Below are 20,151 nucleotides of genomic sequence, written 5' to 3'. Positions count from 1 at the left end.
AAGAAAATGGAAAGATATCCCCTGTTCCTTAATAGATAGAACCAATATTGTCAAAATGGCCATATTACTAAAGCTGACATATAGATTTAATATAATCCCAATCAAGATATCAATAGCTTCAGTACAGAACTAGAGAAAAAACCCCCAAATTCATATGGAACAAGAAGAGACCCAGAATAACAAGGTAATCCTGGGTAACAAGAGCGAAGAAGGAAGCACCACATTCCCAGACCTGAAGTGACATTACAGACCTACGGTGATGAGACAGCATGGGCACTAGCGCAGAGCAGACACGTGGACCAGTGACGGAGGACAGAGGGTGCAGAAACAGGAGCACGCAGCCATCCGGTCTCTGACAAAGGGGCCTGAAACACATGCTGGAGGAAAGGCGGCTACAAACATGCAGAAAATTGAATCTAGACCAGTTTCTCTCACCATCTACTAAACTAAAATCAAAATGAAGCAAAGACCTGGACATTACAACACAAATGCTGAATCTACTGGAAGATACATCAAACTCTTCAATCACAGGCATAGGCAAGGACTTTAAGTGGCAAAAGCTAAAAGCTTTCCCTCTAAAATAACATCAAGAATCAATAAATAGGACTGTATCAAATTAAAAGGCATGTGCAAAGCAACAAAACAACCAATATAGTGAAGAGACAACCTGCAGAATTGGAAAAAATTGTGCCACATACACCTCAGACAGAGGACTAAAATGTAGAACATATAATGAACTCAATTTCCTAGCAAGTGTAAGGGCATGAATTCAATCCCCAATATGGTCCAAAATAAAAAATAATAAAATAACTGGCCCCCAAATAAAAGAGCCAATAAAAAAATTGGACAATGAAATACACTGACACCTCTCAGAAGATGTACAAATGGCCAGGGGCTGGGGATTTAGCTCAGCGGCAAAAGCGCCTGCCTGGCAAGCGCAAGGTCGTGAGTTCGGTTCCTGGTACCGGAGGAAAACCAAAACCAAAAAAAAAAAAAAAAGATGTACAAATGGCCAATAAGTACATGAACAAATGTTCAGCATCCCTGGCCATTAGAGAAAAGCAAGTCAAAGCAACACAAATTCAGTCTTATTCCAGAAAGAATGTCTGTACTCATGAGCTCAAAAACAATGCATGGTAGCAAGATATGGGGAAAAAGAACCCTTCTGTACTGTTGGTGGGAACGTAAACTAGTGCAACACTATGGAAATCAGTATGAAATTTCTTCAAAAAATGAAAAATAGAAGTTTCATTTGATCCAGCTATAAACTCTTCTGGGTGTCTTCCCAAAAGAGTTAAAGACATCATATTACAGTATTATGTTAATAGCAGTGCAACTCATAACAGCTACATCTTAGATATGGCTTATAATGCTTATTAACAGATGAATAAAGAAGATGTGTTATATATACATAATGGAATACTACTCAGCCATAAAAAGTATAAATTTGAATCATTTATAGAAAAATGGATATACCTTGAAATACTAATGCTCAGGGAAATAAACCAGAAACAGAAGGTTAAGTATCACATGGTTTAGCTTATATGGGCACAACAAATTATTTATTTATTTCCTGAGTATGCTTCATTTTTTAAAAATTTATTTTTATGGGTACGTTTGTAGTACATAGTGATTATAGTGATGGGGAGATGGTACACGTACACAACATACCTTAATTCTTTTTACATACCCTTTCCTCCTCTCCTTATTCTTTTAGTTCTTTTTCTGTCTCCCTGTTTTTTATTATCTTTTATTTTTCTCTTTAATTTATTTGTATTTTGGGTTTCTTATGTAAGAGAAAACATACAATACTTATGTGTCTGATTTATTTCACTTAACCTTATGATATCAAGGTACATCCTACAAATTACTTAAGTTTATCCTTCTTTACAGCAAAGTAGTATTCCACTGTGTATAAATACCACACTTTCTTAATCCACTCACTGATGATGGATGTATATGCCATTTCCAATATTTAGCTATCACAAGTGTTGCTGCTATCAATATGGATATCCATGTATCATTTTTTTTGGAGCAAGGATATTTTACTTTTTAATGAGATAAACTTGAAAAGCACATACAACACAGTACGTCTCTGAATTACGGACAGTGAAGTTGCAAACTGTGTTTCACAGGTAGGAACAGACCTTGCATTACAGACATGCACAGATGCGCACCAAGTGTGGAAGTAGCTCACCCGTCTGCTGGACTTTGTCACAACTGTGCTTCTTCTGTGTGCTCACTGTACAGTGATAGCGTGCCATGGTACCGTGCAGTTGGACTGTATTTGTGTGTGTATGACATGTATCATTATAATATGATCTCCTTAAATCTTTCAGGAAGATACCCAGAAGGCAAATAGCTGGATCACATTGGATTTTTATTTTTAATTTTTAAAGGAATCTCCATACTGATTTCCAGAGCGGTTACACTGTTTTACATTCTCACCAGTAATGTAGAAGAGTTCCTTTTGCCCTGCAGCCTTGTCGGCACTTTAAAGAGAAAAATTAAAGGCAGCTGAGGGAAAACAGGGAGGTGACCTTTTGTAGGTGGAAAAGGGATCTGGTGATGGGGAGGGGGAGGGAGAAGGGGGTGAAAAGCCCACAGTGTGGGGTGCACATTGCAGCTCCCCACGACGAGTGTACTCATGATGCGCTGCAAACACGTACTGCTATAATGCAAGAACAAATGATGAGGTGAGAAAGAAAATATGGCATAGCTGAGTACGGATGCACATGCTGTAATCCAAGCACACTGGGAGGCGGAGGCAGAAGGATCCCAATTTAAACTTAGCCTGGGCAACTTAGCAACTTGGTGAGGCTGTCTCAAAGTAAAAAATAAAAAAAGAGCTAGAGATGTAGTTCAGTGCAAAGGCCCTGGGTTCCATTCCCAGTACCAAAAAAACTTGTTTTTTAGTTGAATTGACCAATTAAAGTACTTGGTCCTGGGCTTTTCTTTGTTGGAAGTTTGAAATTATTAACTTACTCTTGTCACACACTTAAAATGCGTATGAGACACTGAAGCGCATACTTTAAAAGTGTGAACTCTATGGGATTAAAAGTCTATCTGAAGAGCTCTGTCATAAGAAGACAGGAACAGAGCTCCACACTCCGAGAGGTGGACTGAGCATGCCCCCGTCTGCTGCTCTTCAGCTCTTCTAACATGAGCAAGGGGGAACACACACATGCACAGAATAAAGGAGAGTACGACAGACGTAGACACTATCGAGTGAACGCAACGCAGACTGAAAATTCACACGGAAACAGACTGCAGCAACTGACTCAGCAGCCTGAGAGAGCCACCGCTAAGAGCCTCGTGGGGCAGCAGGGGCAGGAAGCAAGAGCCTCAGGGAGGCACACAAGCTACAGGCAGCACCAGACAGCTCCGCGGGGCTGGACGTGCAGACCAAAGCCCGGGAAGATTAGTGCCGTCTCTCCAGGCCCTTTTGTTGCTGGTATCTCATGTCACTAGGTAGTCAGCCTTTTCCTGCGCTGTCAGAAGACTCAAGACTATTCTTTGGAGCTAGGTGATCACTGGGGGCTGTCTTTGCAGGTACATTAACAGGTGAGGGCTGAGGTACCAGAATGAAAACTGGTGCTGAGAAGAAGTTACCTGCTGAAGCAGAAGACCCAAAGTCCTTTTTGTTATCTGGCTCCCAAAGTGTTGGCGGGTGATTCCATCCCCAGCTGAGGTAGAGGATTCCTCTCAAGCCCAACAGAATGGGCCTTCAGTTTTAGCAGCTATGAGATGCTCTGACTGAAGGCCAGATCCCCTTCAGTCACCACAGAGAAGCCTGTGACAGACAATCCTTTCTCACACACGAGGATTTGTTCTCAGCACCAGAGGACATCACTTTCAGATACAGCCTGACATTCAGGAGTCTCCATGCACAGGAGGGAAGTCTTCAACACGGAAGATGCAAACAAACAGTAGAGGGCAAGTCTTCAGGAAGAAGACGCGTTCTGAGAGTGCCTGACAGCTCTGACAATGAGGAAGGCTGGAAGAAGGGATACACTGACAAGATGAAGAGTGGGGAGTCCTAGCCAGACTTGAAAGCCAAAGCAAAGAATAAAGGCAAACTAGAAAAGAGAAAATTAATATCTATAAAGATATAAAGTTTTACAAGAAATTACAGTCATAGTCCAGTTCTTGGCTTACCACAGGACTTACTTAGCTGTAGTAAAGCAGTCTGATAATCAGTTTAGACAAAGATGCATGAAAATGACATTGGAAGAATGAGGGGAAAGAATGTATGTGTGAGAGAGAAATGATTCAGGAGAATCCCTCTCATTTTCCTTGGAAAGAAGAAAACAGATAACTGTTGATATCTAAAAATTCTCAGTAGTTGCTTCCTGAAGAACAGCGAGAGTTGAAAGTGGGTGCTCTTAGGGAGCATAGACTATAGACATTTGTCAGGCTGAGACAGGGAATCACTGTTTGTTAAAGCTTTGTAATATTGCTCTTCCTTTTAAAGCTTGGACATAGATTGCTATAATAAAAATGAACATTTAATTAAAATGTAAGAATGACACCAGCCTGCCAAGGGTCAGTTAGTAAGCACACGCAGGAAAAAATGATCTAGAAGAGCTGAGTCGGAACTTTCCTGCTGCACACCCCGCTGAAGCACTGCTTGATCTGGATGCGGGCCCTAGCTTACTTCTGGCTCACTTAAGGGTGAATGATACCAAACTGCAGAGACCGACGTCTGTGCAAAGATGGCAGGATCAGGCCCTAGAAAGTTAGAACTGGTATTTATTAATTGATACAATACGGCCCATAAAGACCATCCAAGTGAAAACACTGGAAATGTATTACTCTGAAGTGCAAGTGATTTAGTTCTGAATAAAAGCAGAGCATACACCTTCAGTTTGTAGTAGCTCTTTACTGGGGGATAGCTGACTCAGCATGCTCTAGTGCAAAAACATGAACCCCAGGAGTGTGTCAGAAGCAGATGCCAAACGCAGCCTTGGCAGTGCTTGCCTACTGCCTGGGTTTTTCTGCACTATCCGCCACTCAGTTCTCCGGATTCAGAGGCTGGCAGCCAAAGGTCCAGTTCTCTACGGGCATCTTCCAGAGATACATTTAAATGAAAAAACATTGTCACCATGACTATCGTATTACTAAGCACAGCTAAGATAACTGTACTACTCATTTCTGTTGGTTTATGGAAAGGAACAGTTAATGTTAATTTTTTATTTTTCTTAATTTATTTGACCAATTTTGCATGCTTATATCTGGTAATCTGAACAACTACTGTGAAGATAAAAATATGCAATATAACAAAAACTGTTGATTTCCTACATCTTGTTATGAAATTTTGTATCATTTTTAATGTTCTTTCAATTTTTATTCTCTTTAAAATAAAAAAAAATAAAAATAAAAGAAAGCAAAAAAAAAAAAAACAAAAAAACCCAAAAAAACAAAAAAACAGTGAAAAGAAAAACAATCAAGCCTGCAGGGGCAAAATGTAAGAACTTCCGAGTCCTTAAAAGCGGGAAGAGCCCTGGCTTGTTGGATCAGCACGGCCCAGAGTAGTCTCTGACAGACGCATAGCCGCTCTTGGTCAGGGAGAACTTGCCAGTGTTACTGGACTGTACGTGGGGACAGTGGTGACTTTCACCCTCTGGGTACTGTACACTCAGGTGGAAATCGAGGCTGGTGAATATTATATCCCTGGTAGTGATGGTCACTTGAACTCGCTCTCCCAGCAGGTAAGAGCCCCTGGGTAGTCTTGGCTACACGCTTCCTTTTCTGGGTAAGAGGCTAGTGCTCTGCAACCTACCTTGAGTTCATCTTTGCTCTGGAAGTTATCCAGGAGATGCTGGTAATGAGTGTCACACATCTGACGAAGCAGTGAGAGAAGACAGGACACATACTCTCCCTGTGGACCAAAAAGAAAAAAAGTACTTATCACAGTCAATCAGAGAGGCCGTGTTCCCCCAACCCACAAAGGCAAGGAGAGAAGGGAAGGTCTGAAATGGCCCCGATGATCATGGAGGAAAGGTGACATCTCTGGCCCTGAAAAATGAGCTCTTTTTTCTAGAGGGCTTAGTAATTTTAGTAAGGATTCTGCAGAATGGGGCTGCTGAAAATGCTTAGCTGACAACAAAACAGTACTATAAACAAAGCCAGTATTCTCATTTTTCCCAGTGAAGTTTTGGTTAAAGTCTTTTGTTATCTGAGCATCAAAATGAAGTCTGTTGGATTTCTTGGAAGACAGTGTGGGCTTCTCTAGACAAAATTTATATCTATCTTCCTGAAGTAGAGCAGTTTTTCCTCCAAGGAACTCCTTGGGGTCCTCCCAGAGCTTGCATAGGACAACTGGTCAGATGGACTACAACAGATCAACAGGACTGAAAGGCAAAGGAGCTAAACCTTCTTCTGAGAGAACAAGAAGACATAGCCTTTAAGATAACATGTACCTGCATCCCCAGATGAATGTCAACATTATATACTGGAAACAAGTACTAATACATTTTTTTAAACTTAAGGATAATTCTAAGTCTTTAAAATTTCTTCAAATTTCAGCTGTAGTATATGGAAGAAAATCCTGCTGTAGGGACTCCAAAGACCATCTTCTGGCAATTTTTGGCATGGGGTAGCCAATTAGGGCTTCCTCCTAGAAGGCTGCCTCCTAAAAGGGATGGATAAAAAGTTCTGAGATGATTTTCAAATATTTTCAAAGTCATGGAAACTTGACAACAAATCCTATCTAGGTCCCTGAAACTATTTTATATGCATGTGTGTATGCATATAAACTTTAGTTTTATCTAAAAAATGAGCATAAGAAGTCAGAATTTCAATCTTCCAATGTGAAGGTCAGAGGAGTTAATGCATACAAAAAACTGAAGCATAAAGTCCAGTACCTAAAGAGGTACCCAGTAAATTATCATTATATCACCATCAGTGCAATCTAAATAAAATCAGTCACTTAATCAGTAGTGTGGGCTAGGTGCTTACAGCAGGGTGTGGTCCACAGCATGCAGCGCATAAACATTAGAGGCCTGGGTTGTCTGGACATGACAGAGTGCACCCGTTTGCACCTACAGCCAGACCACCCTCGTAAGGGCTGCTGAGGGAGCAGAGGAGTAGACGCTCCTTCCGAGCCCGGTGCTCCAGAGCACAGTCCTGACTCGGGCATGCTCCCTGTACTCTCTGGCATGCTGGAGCTTTGTTTGCTCCCATACGGGGTTTTCTTACAATAGAGCTCTACAGTCTTTCATCTATCAACTGAAAGATTCCATAAATACTGTTTAACAGCTGGCCACAGTAGCACATGTCTGTAATCCCAGCACTACGGGAAGCTGAGGCAGAAGGATCCTAAGTGTGAGCCTAGCCTGGGCAACTTAGTGAGACACTATCTCAAAATAAAAAGGTAAAGAAAGCACTGGGAATGCAGGTCAGTGTGAAGGCTTTGGGTTTATTTCCAGTGTCAAACAAACAAACAAACGTCTGTTTGTCACACGCTCATATCAGGGATGAAAGTCTACTGTAGGTATGGAGTTGGGGGCAGGTGCCCAGGTGCTGTCTCTCTCCCTCCTGAGAGGCTTTCCCAGCTTGATTCTTTCCTAACCAGATCACATAAAATCATTATTCAGAAGTGCCTGTACATTCTTCCTTATCACCTTCTCCCTGACGTTAGACATAAATACTAGTGACAAATACAATCAATCTCTAGACACAAACTCAGGAAATTATCCTGTCCTGTGCATCATTTAGCAGAGAATGTATGAGAGGTTTCCTAGAAGAAAGTCTACTTTTCAACCCCAAACCTGTTAGTACACCTCACTACATCTTTCTTCATTCTGTATTATAGAAGACGACTTGTTCTTTCCTGTGAAAGAACACACAGGAAAACAGGACTAGAAAGAGTCCCTAAAGGGAAATATAAACCTACCGCTTTGAGGTGGAGAGAAGAACCAGACTCATGAAGGGAAGAGGGCAGCATGCTGACCACCATGCGGGAGGGGAGGCAGAGGCGATGGCGTCGGGATGGTGAGATGGGGTGATGTGGAGGAGCCCCAGGTTAGAAAAGAAGGTAAGAAAACCTGAATGTTAGTTACTAACAGTGATCTCGGCTGTGCACTGCGGGCACCGCTGCCCTCTTACCGCCTCCTGAGCATGCGATTTGCTCATGATGGTGAGCAGAGTCTGCAAGAGCACATCCAAGAGGCTCTCCACCATCATCTCTACCTCCTCCATGACATCTGCCTCCTGGAGGGAGCAGCGAGAGAGCACGCTGTTAGCACCAGGCCACCATGGCATTTACCTGGCACACACATCAGGAGTAAGTCTTCCCACTGAAGCTCAGCATGAAGCTCTGGGCCAGCGATGTTCGGCGTCGAGGAAGCTAGATGGGGGCTAGGAAAGGAGGCGAGGCACACCGGCCACTGCTGCACAGGCGCGGTGCCATTACCAACTCCACCTGCACAGTTCAGAACCTCTGGCAGACGCATTTATTAATTTTGACAACAGGGCAGAGGTCAACGTCCTGAGTTAGAAGTTTGATTTCTCTAGCACAGTCAAGAGAAAGTATGACCCCACCAACACGTGAAGAAATTCCGTCTGAGAGACGGTAAAATATCACAGCGTGCGGCGGCAGCATCCTCACTAGTGTTAACGCGCACAGAAGTATCTTCTCTTCCTAAGGCTTTCTTATCGGCTGCTCTCAATCTCTACCAGCTTTGACTGTTGTCCACATACACTTGGGTCCTATTTTGAGTTTCTCAATTCTTTTATCCTGTCCTCGGTCCATCTGACGGACTGTAGTTTCAGTCTGTCTTTTTCTGGAAACCTCACAAAAACAGTGGAGCACGTCTCCTCACCACAGGCTGCTTTTCAGCCACCAGAATTTTGGAAGAGTTTGTGTGATCTTTTTATGGACTTCTCACACTCATTTCGAAGTCTGTAGTTTGATTTTAATTATCACACAAAAAGATTCCCATTGCTCCTTCTCCAAGATCTTTATACTACTACTGGTCCTAGTGTACTCCATCCATCCATCTGTCCATCCATTACTCATTAAATATCTACTATGTGCCATTCACTGTCTGAGAACCTGAATATATAAAGGTGAACAAGAGAGATAATATCTCTGCTCTCATGGAGCTTAAACTTCATCTTCCCTCTAGCCATCCATCTAATATAACTATACTCTGCCCATTCCACCTGAAGAACGTGAATGGTTCTTGGCGCTAACATCGTCTTTCCTGTCTGTTGAAGTGATCCTAGCACTTCTTTCAGTGACCTACCTTTGAGTACTTGTAGGCAACAGATTATACTTAACTCTTTATCCCCCAAAATACAATGAAACTGTCTCCTTCAGGTGTTTGCTGGCTCTCACTCCTCCTGTTTCTTTTTCTTTTTTAAATTTTGCCTTGATTTTGTCTTCTTCCTTTAGCAATAAGCTGTGCACTCCCTCAGATATGACCTTAGGTTACTCGTAGACCTTCTGTGCTTGCTGTGGCTTCTCTAAGGCCTGGTGGGAAGGAGACCTGCCAGGTCTTATCTGCTTATCTGGAGCCAAGAGCAAACAACAGGGTCACTGGGACCATCACAGGCATTCTCTGACAAGCTGAACTCCAGAAACGAGATGGTACTTTAAGTCTAGACACCAGAACTCTCTTTTGAGTCCCTGGCCTCTGTTAAATCAAACATACTCTTTTTTTTTTTTTTAAAGATGTCTTATATGTTCCATGTAGTCTAGCCTCTGGGTCATGTTCTCTATTTTAAATTCACTTGAGATTGTATTACCCAGGAGTCTTTTTTTGTTTGTTTGTTTTTTTTCTGGTACTGAGAATCAAACTCACGACCTTGCACTTGCCAGGCAGACATTGTGCCGCTGAGCTAAATCCCCAGCCCTACCCAGGAGTCTTAACTTAATAAAATGGTGTAATAATACCCCTTCTTTTTCCTCATTTTTCTTTAAACTTTCCTATAGTCTCCAAATTTTCTGTAAGAAACATATATCTCTATTATTATAAGTATAAAAAATAAACAGTACTGAAATAAATTCCCACCCTCACCTATGACTTTCCTTTACTCTATCCTTGCCACATTTCTCTTGATCTACTCTTTTAAAAGGAAAAAAGAAAAAAAAAAAAAAAACGGAAGAAAATAGGCAGAAACATTGGCTGAAACCTGACCTCTAAGTACAACTGTACAGCCCCTGAGCCTCAGAGCTCTTGTGGGCGACATTTACCTCTCGTATATCTCGGCCTTATCTGGCACAGTGCAAGAATGCCATCAGCAGAGTCAAGCACAGGAAGCTGACAAGAAGGTCTGAACAAGCAAGCAGCCCCTCAGTCTGGGTCTACTTCTCTGTGTTCATGCATGGTACCCTAAGAAATTCCTACGTACACAGAATTAATATTTTTCAATAAAAACCAAACATGGCATAGCATTGGGCTTCTTATATTTCTGGGATAGATTTACGGTGGTGAAACTTTTTAAAATAGCAAGAATATGCCATATTGAGAAGCTTGTTGGGCACACTCATGCCTCCATTCACTTGGGTACCTTCCTGCCACTTATGAAGACTTCTCTTGCAAAGAAGTATGCAAATGATCTTTATTGGTCTGCCTCTGACTAGAATAACACAAGATTAGGGCAGAGCTGAGCCGGGTGGAGTGGAGCGGGTGTGGGGCTACTACCAGAGAGCTGGTCTTGACAATGGAGAAGATGCTGCCGAGAATTCCTGAGCAGATCAGCAACTCTTTCTGCTGCCTCAAGTGAAGGTGAATGTGATGGAGAACCACAGGAAGCAGGATGCGGCGGGATTCTAGGACAGAAAACAAACACGAGTAAGCCTGTTGGAGTAGAATTAGCTACAGCTAGCAGCCAGTAGCACTTTGGGACTGAACTGGTTTCAAAGAAGGTGGAGTTTAAATTGGATCAAAGGCAGAGGTCATCCCCTTCCTTACCAGGGCCTAAAAGCCTGGTGCCTGGAAATTGTAAGTGGTCCCTCAACATCGCTTTTCCATCTTTCTTTCCTTTATTCTCATTTCAATCCCCTGCATCCATGGCATTTTATGCAGGATGAATCTTCCACATGAAATGTCTTTAATGATTACATTCCAAATTACAAGCACAGATTATAGTGAAGACTCCATGTAAATGTCGCACTTCGCATGAACTACCACGCCTAGATTGGCAAGCTCGATATGCTCACTGACTGGTCTCCACATCAACCTGGCAGGTCCGTCCTGGTGTGCACTCGCCTTGCTAAGTCATCAGATCTGTCCCTTCTCACTGCTGCCTGGGTGTCCACAGCAATACATATACAGGAATAGGAGAACAACCTCTGTCTTGTCATATCCCTTGATAATTAGTCACCAGATTATGGTGAAGCTATTGTCAATTTTACTGCACACATTCAGTGTTTGTTCTTTTCTCCCCTATGTTATCTGAATAGTATTTACATTAGGAGATGACTACTTAGAACCCTGAATTCAGCAATCTTACTAATTCATTCTTAGGTCTTAGGCAGGTTAATGCCTCTTCCCCTGGCAGGATTTTTCTCATCTATAGAATGGGGTGCTAATGGCCTCTTCTGTGTTTACTTCACAGAGTTTGTTAGAAGATAAAGTGAAATTCAAGTATAAACATGTTTCTGGCAGCCTGTACTCCTATGTGGTCCACGACTCACCCTGCAGGTGTCATCATACCTGTCAGCATGATTCAGTCAGATTATCATGAACACATACTAGCCATGGCATTTGCATTTCTTATTTGAATTTCATATTTGACCACAGTTTGGTGTTTCACATGAAATTCAGAAAGAAAACTTTTTCAGACAAAAATAAATTACATGACATAAGAGTTTTGGGCACTGCTTTATCAAATATTTATTCAAATAGGATGGAAGAACAGCTATCTTATGTTTAAAAGGCTGCCTGGATATAGGGAAAGTTGTTACTGTATTTTGTAGAACAAAATACCAACATGGTGGGATTTATAACAACCAAGAGCTGCTTCCAGACACAATAGTAGTTTGTTACTGGTACTATTAAAGAAGACACCAAGCCCATAAGCTCTGAGAATTTAAGTGTTGTTTAAGTACTGGTGAAAAACTTCTTGCTTCAGGGAAGATGCTGTGACTTGGACATTCAATGAAAGTGAAATGCAAATGAAAATTTAGTGGTAGCTTGTCACCTTATCACCTCCAAATCCAATTACATGGTCTAATGCCATACACATTTTTAACAAGAAGAATTTTAAGTGATTATGTAAATCAGCACACACACACAAATATAGCAGAAATGTGTATCACTGAGGGGAGTTTGCTGTTTCCCACCCCAGGTGCTCTGAGAGCAGCATACAAAGCTGAAGTGTATGCACTGGCCTCAGGGACAGTGTGTCCAGACAGTGGGTAACATTTTCATCCAGGAGCTGGAGAAGAAAGATGTGTCAACCATAAACAGCTGCCGGTAGAGGAAAGTTGACCTTCTTGGTGGTAGCTGTAGCATCAGCAGTCCTCTACATAGGTAAAGCAAAGTCCAAGGGAATATCTATGTAGTATTTTAAGTGTATAAAACTGAGCTGAGAAGTTATCCTTGTGATTTAAAGTCAGATTTAAAATATTATCCACCCAAATTCTAATAATACATGTTTTGCTAATGTTTCAGATTTATTCTAAGGTTTATTCTAAGAGAGTGATATTCTACTAAAAGTATTAGGCTCATATTAATTTTAACATTTGGCCCTTGTGTATTTGGTACTCCTGCAAGGCTGAATTCAATCACCAACAATGTGGTTTTAGGTATAAATCTAGAAGTTCATTTTGTATGACAGCCTGGTCTGTATTAGGTGATCTTGACGGGTAGGGAGTGTGGAGGGCTCCCTTTCCATTTCTTTCTAAGCCCCAGCAGCTCTTCCAAAGAAAGAAAAAGGAATCTATCTCAGTAGTAAGGCAAACACAGGATGCTCAGGTACATTTCCTAGGAACAAACCAATTTAATTGGTTTTAGCTGCATTTTCTAACATAGTTTGCCAGAAACGCTACATATTAAGGGTCAGTGGTTTCTTCCATGATGGTTGATAAAACGGACGCTTTGATTACCAGCTGGCTATCACACCGAGAGGGAAGAAATGCTAGCATGAGTCTCCTCCCAACTTGATTTACCTGAAAAAGAAAACAGGCGGCTGTCCACTGTCCGAGCGATGGACTGCAGCTTCACCACGTCCATGGACTGCCCAATGTGCACCGTGCTGGGCATGCTTCCCAGCGTTCCCCTTACAAACTCTGCCACCTCCTGCACCGTGAACATCTGCAGCAGCTCATCAAAGATGGCCGGGAAGGAGTTGAGGAGCGCAGCCTGCAGAAGCAAGTGAAGCGATGGTGAGCGCAGAGCTGGGTCTGAGTTTCTTTTGCACGCTCAGGGACAGGAAGTGGAAAGAGGGTGAGGAGGCGTTGCAGCACCTCTTTCTCAGCAGGCTTCTCCTTGTTCCTACCCAGCCTTAAAGCACTTTTGGGGCATACACCAGGAGGACCAAAATGTAAACCAAGACAAGAAAATTTACTGGAGTTTAGGTCACTCAAAGCTTTCATGACCTGCCTAGGCATTTGCCGGCAAGAGAAGAAAGTATAAAGGGAAGTCTGCTCAATGTATCTTAAGAGCCATAGCTATTTTCGCTCATAAAATGAAATTTTTGTTTGTCAAGCTCTTCCTTATTTTTATGGTACTGGTGGTTGAACCCAGAGCTTTTGAGCTGAACTACATCACTGGCCCTTTTTTCTTTTTTGTATGTGTGCTGCCTAAGCAAGCCCTCTTTTTTCATTTTTTATTTTGAGACAGGTTCTCACTAAGTTGCTAAGCTACCCAGGCTAAGCTTGAACTTGCAGTCCTCCTACTTCAGCCTCTCAGAGTACTGGGATTATAGGCATGGGCCATCAAACCTGACTGTTATCAAGCTCTTGACCTTCCAACTTTGGTTCTAAACTCAAACCAGGAACTTCTAGGAGAAAGTATGGGAGAAAAAGCTGAGTGCCAGTTAAACTCTGCTTAGCCCCTGCAGCCAGCAGTCCAGCTCTCATAGCTACACGCAGAAAAGAGATGCTGGTGTGGAACCGTGAGAGCTGAGGAGTCTGCAAATTAGCTCCCTCCTATGTGATGGCTGGCTCTCACACGCAGGCACTAACGACACGTGGCCGTGACAGGGTGAATGGGCATGACAGAGGCATCTGCACTTGGCTGACAGGTTTTGCTTAATAATTGGTTTCAAAATGCCAAAGAATTATGATCAGTTAGATAGAATTCTGATTCATTTCTAAGAAAAAATAACCCCATGGTGATTGGAGTAATGAGTCTCAGCCTCACTAGCACATGAGTGCATGCAAAGGTGACAGATGAGCTGACCAGGCAGCTTGAATTCAGGGAAGAAAATTTCCTTCCAATACTTACTTCTTCTTTTGGCATTTTGTTTTTTCAATTTTTATTTTTATTAGTGCGCGTCTGTAGTACCCAGTGACCGTGTTCCTGCGGGGACTTGGCACAGGTACATAATGAATCTTAATGTCTTCATCCCCTGCCCTCTCCCCTGCCCCTCCCTCCATCTCTTGGTTCCCTTCTTATCCCCAAAAGATCCACCTCCATATCCAACACTGATATTTTTAACATAATCTAATTCCAATTCTTAATCAATGCTTTCTAGTTATTCCTATCATTTTCAATTTATTCTACTCAACATCTGGTATGGACAAGTACTAATAAAAAAAAAAATTTGTGTGTGTGTGTTTTAGAGACAGGGTCTTCTTACACAGTTCAGGCTGGCCTTGAGCTCAGTTTGTAGCCCAGGCTGGCCTCGAACTCGCAATGATCCTCCTGCCTCAGCCTCTCGAGTGCTGGGATTACATGTGTATGCCACCACGCCCGGCTCTAATCAAAAATTTAAAAAATTAATACATGCATAATTAGAACATAAACTTCCCTATACATTTTGAATATCCTCTATGAGTGAGACGATCATAAAACCCACAGTAGGATAGCTAACAAATTTGGTCTAAAAATGGTTCATTAGAACAAATTTGTGCTGTCTCCAATATAAAGCCAATGAGCTGTTTTATACCTGGCAGCTGAGGCATATCAGGCTTCAAAGTAAAAGCATTTTTGTTAAGTGTTTTCTTGTAAATCTCCCCTTCCCCAATAGGCAGGACCGTGGCAGGGATCCTGCAACTGGAAGCTAGAGGACAAAGGAACCCCGCTAAGACAAACAAGGAACTGGGAGCAGAACTGCTCTGCAGCTCACAGACCTGAGTGAAGAGGAGCGTTTCTGAGTTTCTGCTGTCTAGACTGAGCACGAACCGAATGGACTGGAAAAGTTCTTGAATGCTGGACCGGAATTGCTCCTCTTCCATCCCACATGTGGCTCGCGAGTACAGGATGCGGGACTGCACGATGAACTTGAAAAGGTACTCCAAAGCCTGGAAGTGTGGGAGGAAAGGTAAGAGAGGCACTGAAAAGGCCCAGGAACGCAGCAGCAAGCAAAGAGCAGAGCCACAAACTCTACATTAGGGTGAGATGATCGGTAGTTCCAGCGAAGGACATAGGCACTTTGTATCTTGAAACTTTTTTTTCTCACAAATCCAATTGTCACTGAGCAGCAGCTGTTTTCTTAGAAAATAATCAAATGATTTTAAAACTGCTTTCTGAGGTTCTAGAATTAAGAAGGCATTAATTAGGCTGTTATGGAAAGAGCTGAATCTAAGAACAGCCAAGTTCAAAAGAAATTAAGCTGCTCTGTATTGTTTTCAGCTCTGAAAATACAAGGCTCCACAGGCAAGGATATAATTACTCTTTAGTTTATTAAAAGAAGGAGGGTTCTTTATAAGGAGTCTTCTGCACCTCCGAAATATAGTTAGATCCTGCCACACTGCGTGCCACAGCGCTTGCCTTCTTGCCAGAGGTCACAGAAATCCGGAGAAAACCTGTCCCAGGTTGCACGGCAGCTGGTGGGCCTGACATATCCCCCTTCCACCCACATCCAGCAAGGACATCTGCTGCAAACAGTTCATAAGCAGTACAGAAGGCAAAGACTCTCCAAGTGGCAAACTGCAATTTGGAGCAAAACGCGAGTCTGAGGTATTTTGCAGTTTGCCTCGTGCTATGAGCAGAGTAATTCCCTTTGAGAGAACAGATGTGAAACCCAAGATTAAGTTTTCTAATCAAAGAAATGTCACAGATTTTCAGACAATGAAAAGGCAGAGACGCTGGACAAAACATGTGGGTGCTGGTTACTTGAATTACATGAATATATATAAGTCACCCAGAGCTGTAAGTAGTGAGAATACTGAATCAAGAGTAATAAAGAAGGTTTCCACAGCTGATGATACTAGAGTGACAGACGCTGGACCAGAACATACTCCCCGCCACAGATGAAGGGCTGGAGAGAGCTTACTGCTCCGGCCAAGGCGGCCTGTAAACTAAAACTTGATGAGGAAGAAGGGGCCCGATGAAACCTAGTGTCGGGTGTATCAGAGAACACTGAAGGCGGGCGGCACGTGGGGACAGACAGACGGCCTACATGGACAGCATGAAAGCACCTTAGAAAAGTGCTCCCCAAATGGGAACTCTACTCTTCCCTGGTAAGAATCTGGTCATCTCCAGAATTATCCACCTCTGAAAATGGGTCGGCCATCAACCCACATCAGCTAGTCTGACCTCCGAACCAGCCTGTTTTCCTTTCTGTCACCTTCCTGTCGGCTTTCATTCCTGCCCGCCCAGAGGTGCCAGCACAGAAGTACCCATTCTCTGCCTCAGGTTTTGGTAGTGGGCCGGTGTCCACATCGGCCAGGTAGTCTCTGCAGAAGCCGTCAGTGCCTGGCTCCTCAGCTGCTCCCGGCCAAGGCAGGCCGGGCTGGCAGGGACGCTGCCCGCCACACACACTGCCCCGCCACTGCTGTGGCTGCCTCCGGCTGTGCCAGCACCTGGCCCTGGAAGGAAGCTCAGCCTGTCTTCTTCTCTGAGGTGGAAGGCCCCATGGAAGGAGCTGTGGAGGTGCTGGTGGGGATCGCAGCAGTGGTGAAAGCCTTACTGAGGCTTTTATTTTCTTTGAGACGGGATCTTGCTATGTAGCTGAGGCTGGCCATGAACTCACTATGGAGCTTAGGCCGACCTCAGACTTGAAGCAATCCTCCTGCCTCAGCCTCCGTAGTGCTGGGATTACAGGTATTCTGTACCCCTCCCTCCAACCTAGGCTTTTAAACATATTGTCTCAGCCTAGAATGTTTGTCCCTCAGATCTTAACACTCATTTCAGCTCAGAAGTTGTCTCTCTAGGGAGGTTTCATGATTTAAAGTATCCCCTTCTCTCCAGCTGGTTTATCTTATCATCTTTATTTCCTGCATAGCATTTGTTGTTTTTTCATTAACTTTATACATTTATCTGTTTTGCATATTTTTTGTCTATCTTAATCCACTGAATAGAAGTGCTATGAAGCCCTAGCCTTTTTTGCTAGGACCCCTATTGAACCCCCAGGGGCAAAACAGTGTCTGATATGTGTAACAAGTATCCTGAAATATTGGCTAAATATAGGGTTCTCCGGAAACTTCTTCTATGGAGCTTCCCACAGTACCCTTAAGCAATTATTTCATGGGCTCACGTGACATCGTTTGCACTTAACTCACCTTTTACCTTCTCAACTCTTACACTCATTTGACAGGTGCTGGGATGCTGCGAAGAACAGAGCTCAGACTCTGCTCTACTCTCTACCTGGGTTTACGCCTGCCTCCTCAGAGAACACTGGGAGCGTGTCCTGGATGGGCTGGTTTCATCCATCTTGGCATCTTAGCACCCAAAACAGATGGTGACTGCTCATGAGACATTTGCATGAAGCAGGGTAGAAGTGAGACCTGTAGCTTCCGATTTTTATAGGGAGTGTAGAGAAGAGGCAGGGTAAACCGCACTCTCTAAGTCGATCCTGCCCCTTCGTCTGATGATGCTTGAGGGAACATGTGGTAGCCTATTACCACGTGGACAAGAAGAACAAATCATGGGCCCAGTACTTAGTGAAGATGATGTGATATTAAAAGAAGACAAAGAAGAAGCAGAACTACTTCTTTTCTCACTCTCTGGAAAAGGTGTGGAAAACATGGTTCAAAATGCAACTTAAGAGTGAATAAAAATTAGGAGGTATGACAGACGTCATGAAAGGAAACTGCTCAAAAGTAAAGAGCAGAGGGAAAAGAGAAAAGACAGAAGGGGAAATTATGTACGTATGTATATACAGAATAGCTAACATAGTTGTACTACTGACGTCTATCGCTTTACTGAAAGGAACAGCTATTGATCACTTATTTCATCAATCCTGCATGTCTCTATTTGTTTTCCTGAGAAACCACTTTGAAGATATCAATACGTAATACAACAACCATTGTTAATTTCCTACCACTTTGTCTGTAACTCTGTATTTTTCTTATGCTATTTTGTAAATGGATGTCTGTTTGTTAATATGTTTTCCTTCTTTTATTTTTAAAATAAATTTAAAAAAACTTTTAGAAAAAAACCCCAAAAACTCAAGTACCAGAAAAGACAGGGATCGAAAAAGAAAGTATGGTGTTGATTTAAGTAAGTTCCTAGAGGACAAAAGCTTTCTGGAACACATTTAGCGAAACAGGGCCTCACAATTCATATGTGGTTCCCTACAGCACAAGCAGTGGCCATGAAAAGAAGCCCAGCCAATGGAGTTAATGCACCATGAGGGGTCCCCGTCAACTGGAGCCGCACACAACGCCAGTCGGCTGTACCGTCAGAGAGACTGTTCTGGCAGGGTGCTGACGGTGGTCAGGACTGTGGACGGATTCCAGGTCCTTCCTATGGCCCTACTTTGAGACTACCTTCTTCTCAATATATCCACATATGGCGAGTCCCGTGCCGCTCTCTCTCTTTCTTAAACATAACTCACAACAGTCCCAAGAACAATGTTTAGTAACCACCAAATAAGGAAATAGCATTGGAAGAGCCTAATTCTAGTCAATGCTGCTACAAATATTGGCTCAGAAAGAGTTAATCATAGTTTAGCCAGTAGACAGGAGGACTGATACTACTGGAAAAATCAGGTGGATGAGGATGGCCAGGAGCTATGTACATATCATTTTTAATTCCAGGATGAAGATAAATTATCAGGCGTACAGGTCTTCCAGGGTGCAAATGAGGTGAGGAGAGGCAAATTAGGTAAGTCAAGGCGGTGATTCCTTTTTTTTTTTTTTTGGTTTTGGTTTTTCTCCGGTACCGGGAACCGAACTCACGATCTTGCGCTTGCCAGGCAGGCGCTTTGCCGCTGAGCTAAATCCCCAGCCCCAAAGCGGCGATTCCTATAAGCAGCAGTGTACTGGGGCATCTGCACTTATCTTGCATACTACACCATTGAGATTACTTACAAATAACTGCCGTAGTGGCTCTCTTATCTATGGTAAGCTCAATACGTTACCCGCATGGCCTCCTGAATGTGGTCCTGCCGAATTAGTTCTGCTGAGCAGTCCATATACCACTTCAAACAGCGAATGAGCTCCCTGGGAAAGAGAACAGTTACAGAAACCCCATATTAATCCAAAGGCAGTGCAGCCTGAAAAGTTTAACTAGTTGAATAGGAAATTCAGCACTAAATTAGTGAAACAGTAAATAATATTCTGCTGATGAAACAGAATAGAGTGATAGATTCATTACAGCTGTGGAATTTTCATATCATATAAGGCAGACATTCTTTGTCCATAAGGAACTGCGATTTTAATCAGCAATTATAATCACTCTTTCCCACTCTCCCTTTGCCAAAGACTTGGACTGGATGCATATTTTGTTTTTTCTTTAATTGTCATGTCTCCTGCACACACAATACTGACTATCAAATAACAGACTTTGAATAAAAGGTTATAATCCTATGTGTCACCCCATCCCATCTACCTCATTTCTTGAGATCTAACTCATCTGCAAAGAATGAGATTAGTAGGTCAGAAGGTATATGAGAAAACACTACTCAAGTTCATCTGGAACCAGAAGAGGCCTAGAATAGCAAAAGCAATCCTGGGAAACAAGGGAAAGGCAGGAGGCATCACAATTCCTGACTTAAAATTATGTTACAAAGCTACTGTGATAAAATCAGCATGGTACTGGCACAAAAACAGACCTGAAGATCAATGGAACAGATTAGAAGATACAG

General features: G+C 42.8%; 1 protein-coding gene across 6 annotated transcripts in view; it reads right to left on the bottom strand.

The window, feature by feature from the left end:
• Dock3 (dedicator of cytokinesis 3) overlaps window positions 1-20,151 on the bottom strand; it is a gene marked incomplete at its 5' end in the record, with an annotated part of 457,227 nt that overhangs the window by 65,461 nt on the left and 371,615 nt on the right. For 5 of the 6 annotated variants that reach the window (XM_005410370.2, XM_013507624.1, XM_013507620.1 and 2 more), the window contains 6 exon segments: window positions 5,783-5,881; window positions 8,068-8,214; window positions 10,653-10,780; window positions 13,124-13,316; window positions 15,251-15,421; window positions 19,426-19,507. In XM_005410370.2, the coding sequence (XP_005410427.2) occupies window positions 5,783-5,881; window positions 8,068-8,214; window positions 10,653-10,780; window positions 13,124-13,316; window positions 15,251-15,421; window positions 19,426-19,507 (820 nt within the window). 6 annotated transcript variants of the gene reach the window in all.

The sequence above is a fragment of the Chinchilla lanigera genome, unplaced genomic scaffold (assembly GCF_000276665.1).
Source record: "Chinchilla lanigera isolate Chin_1 unplaced genomic scaffold, ChiLan1.0 scaffold00131, whole genome shotgun sequence".
NCBI lineage: Eukaryota > Metazoa > Chordata > Mammalia > Rodentia > Chinchillidae > Chinchilla > Chinchilla lanigera.
This window is presented reverse-complemented; position numbering and strand designations above follow the sequence as displayed.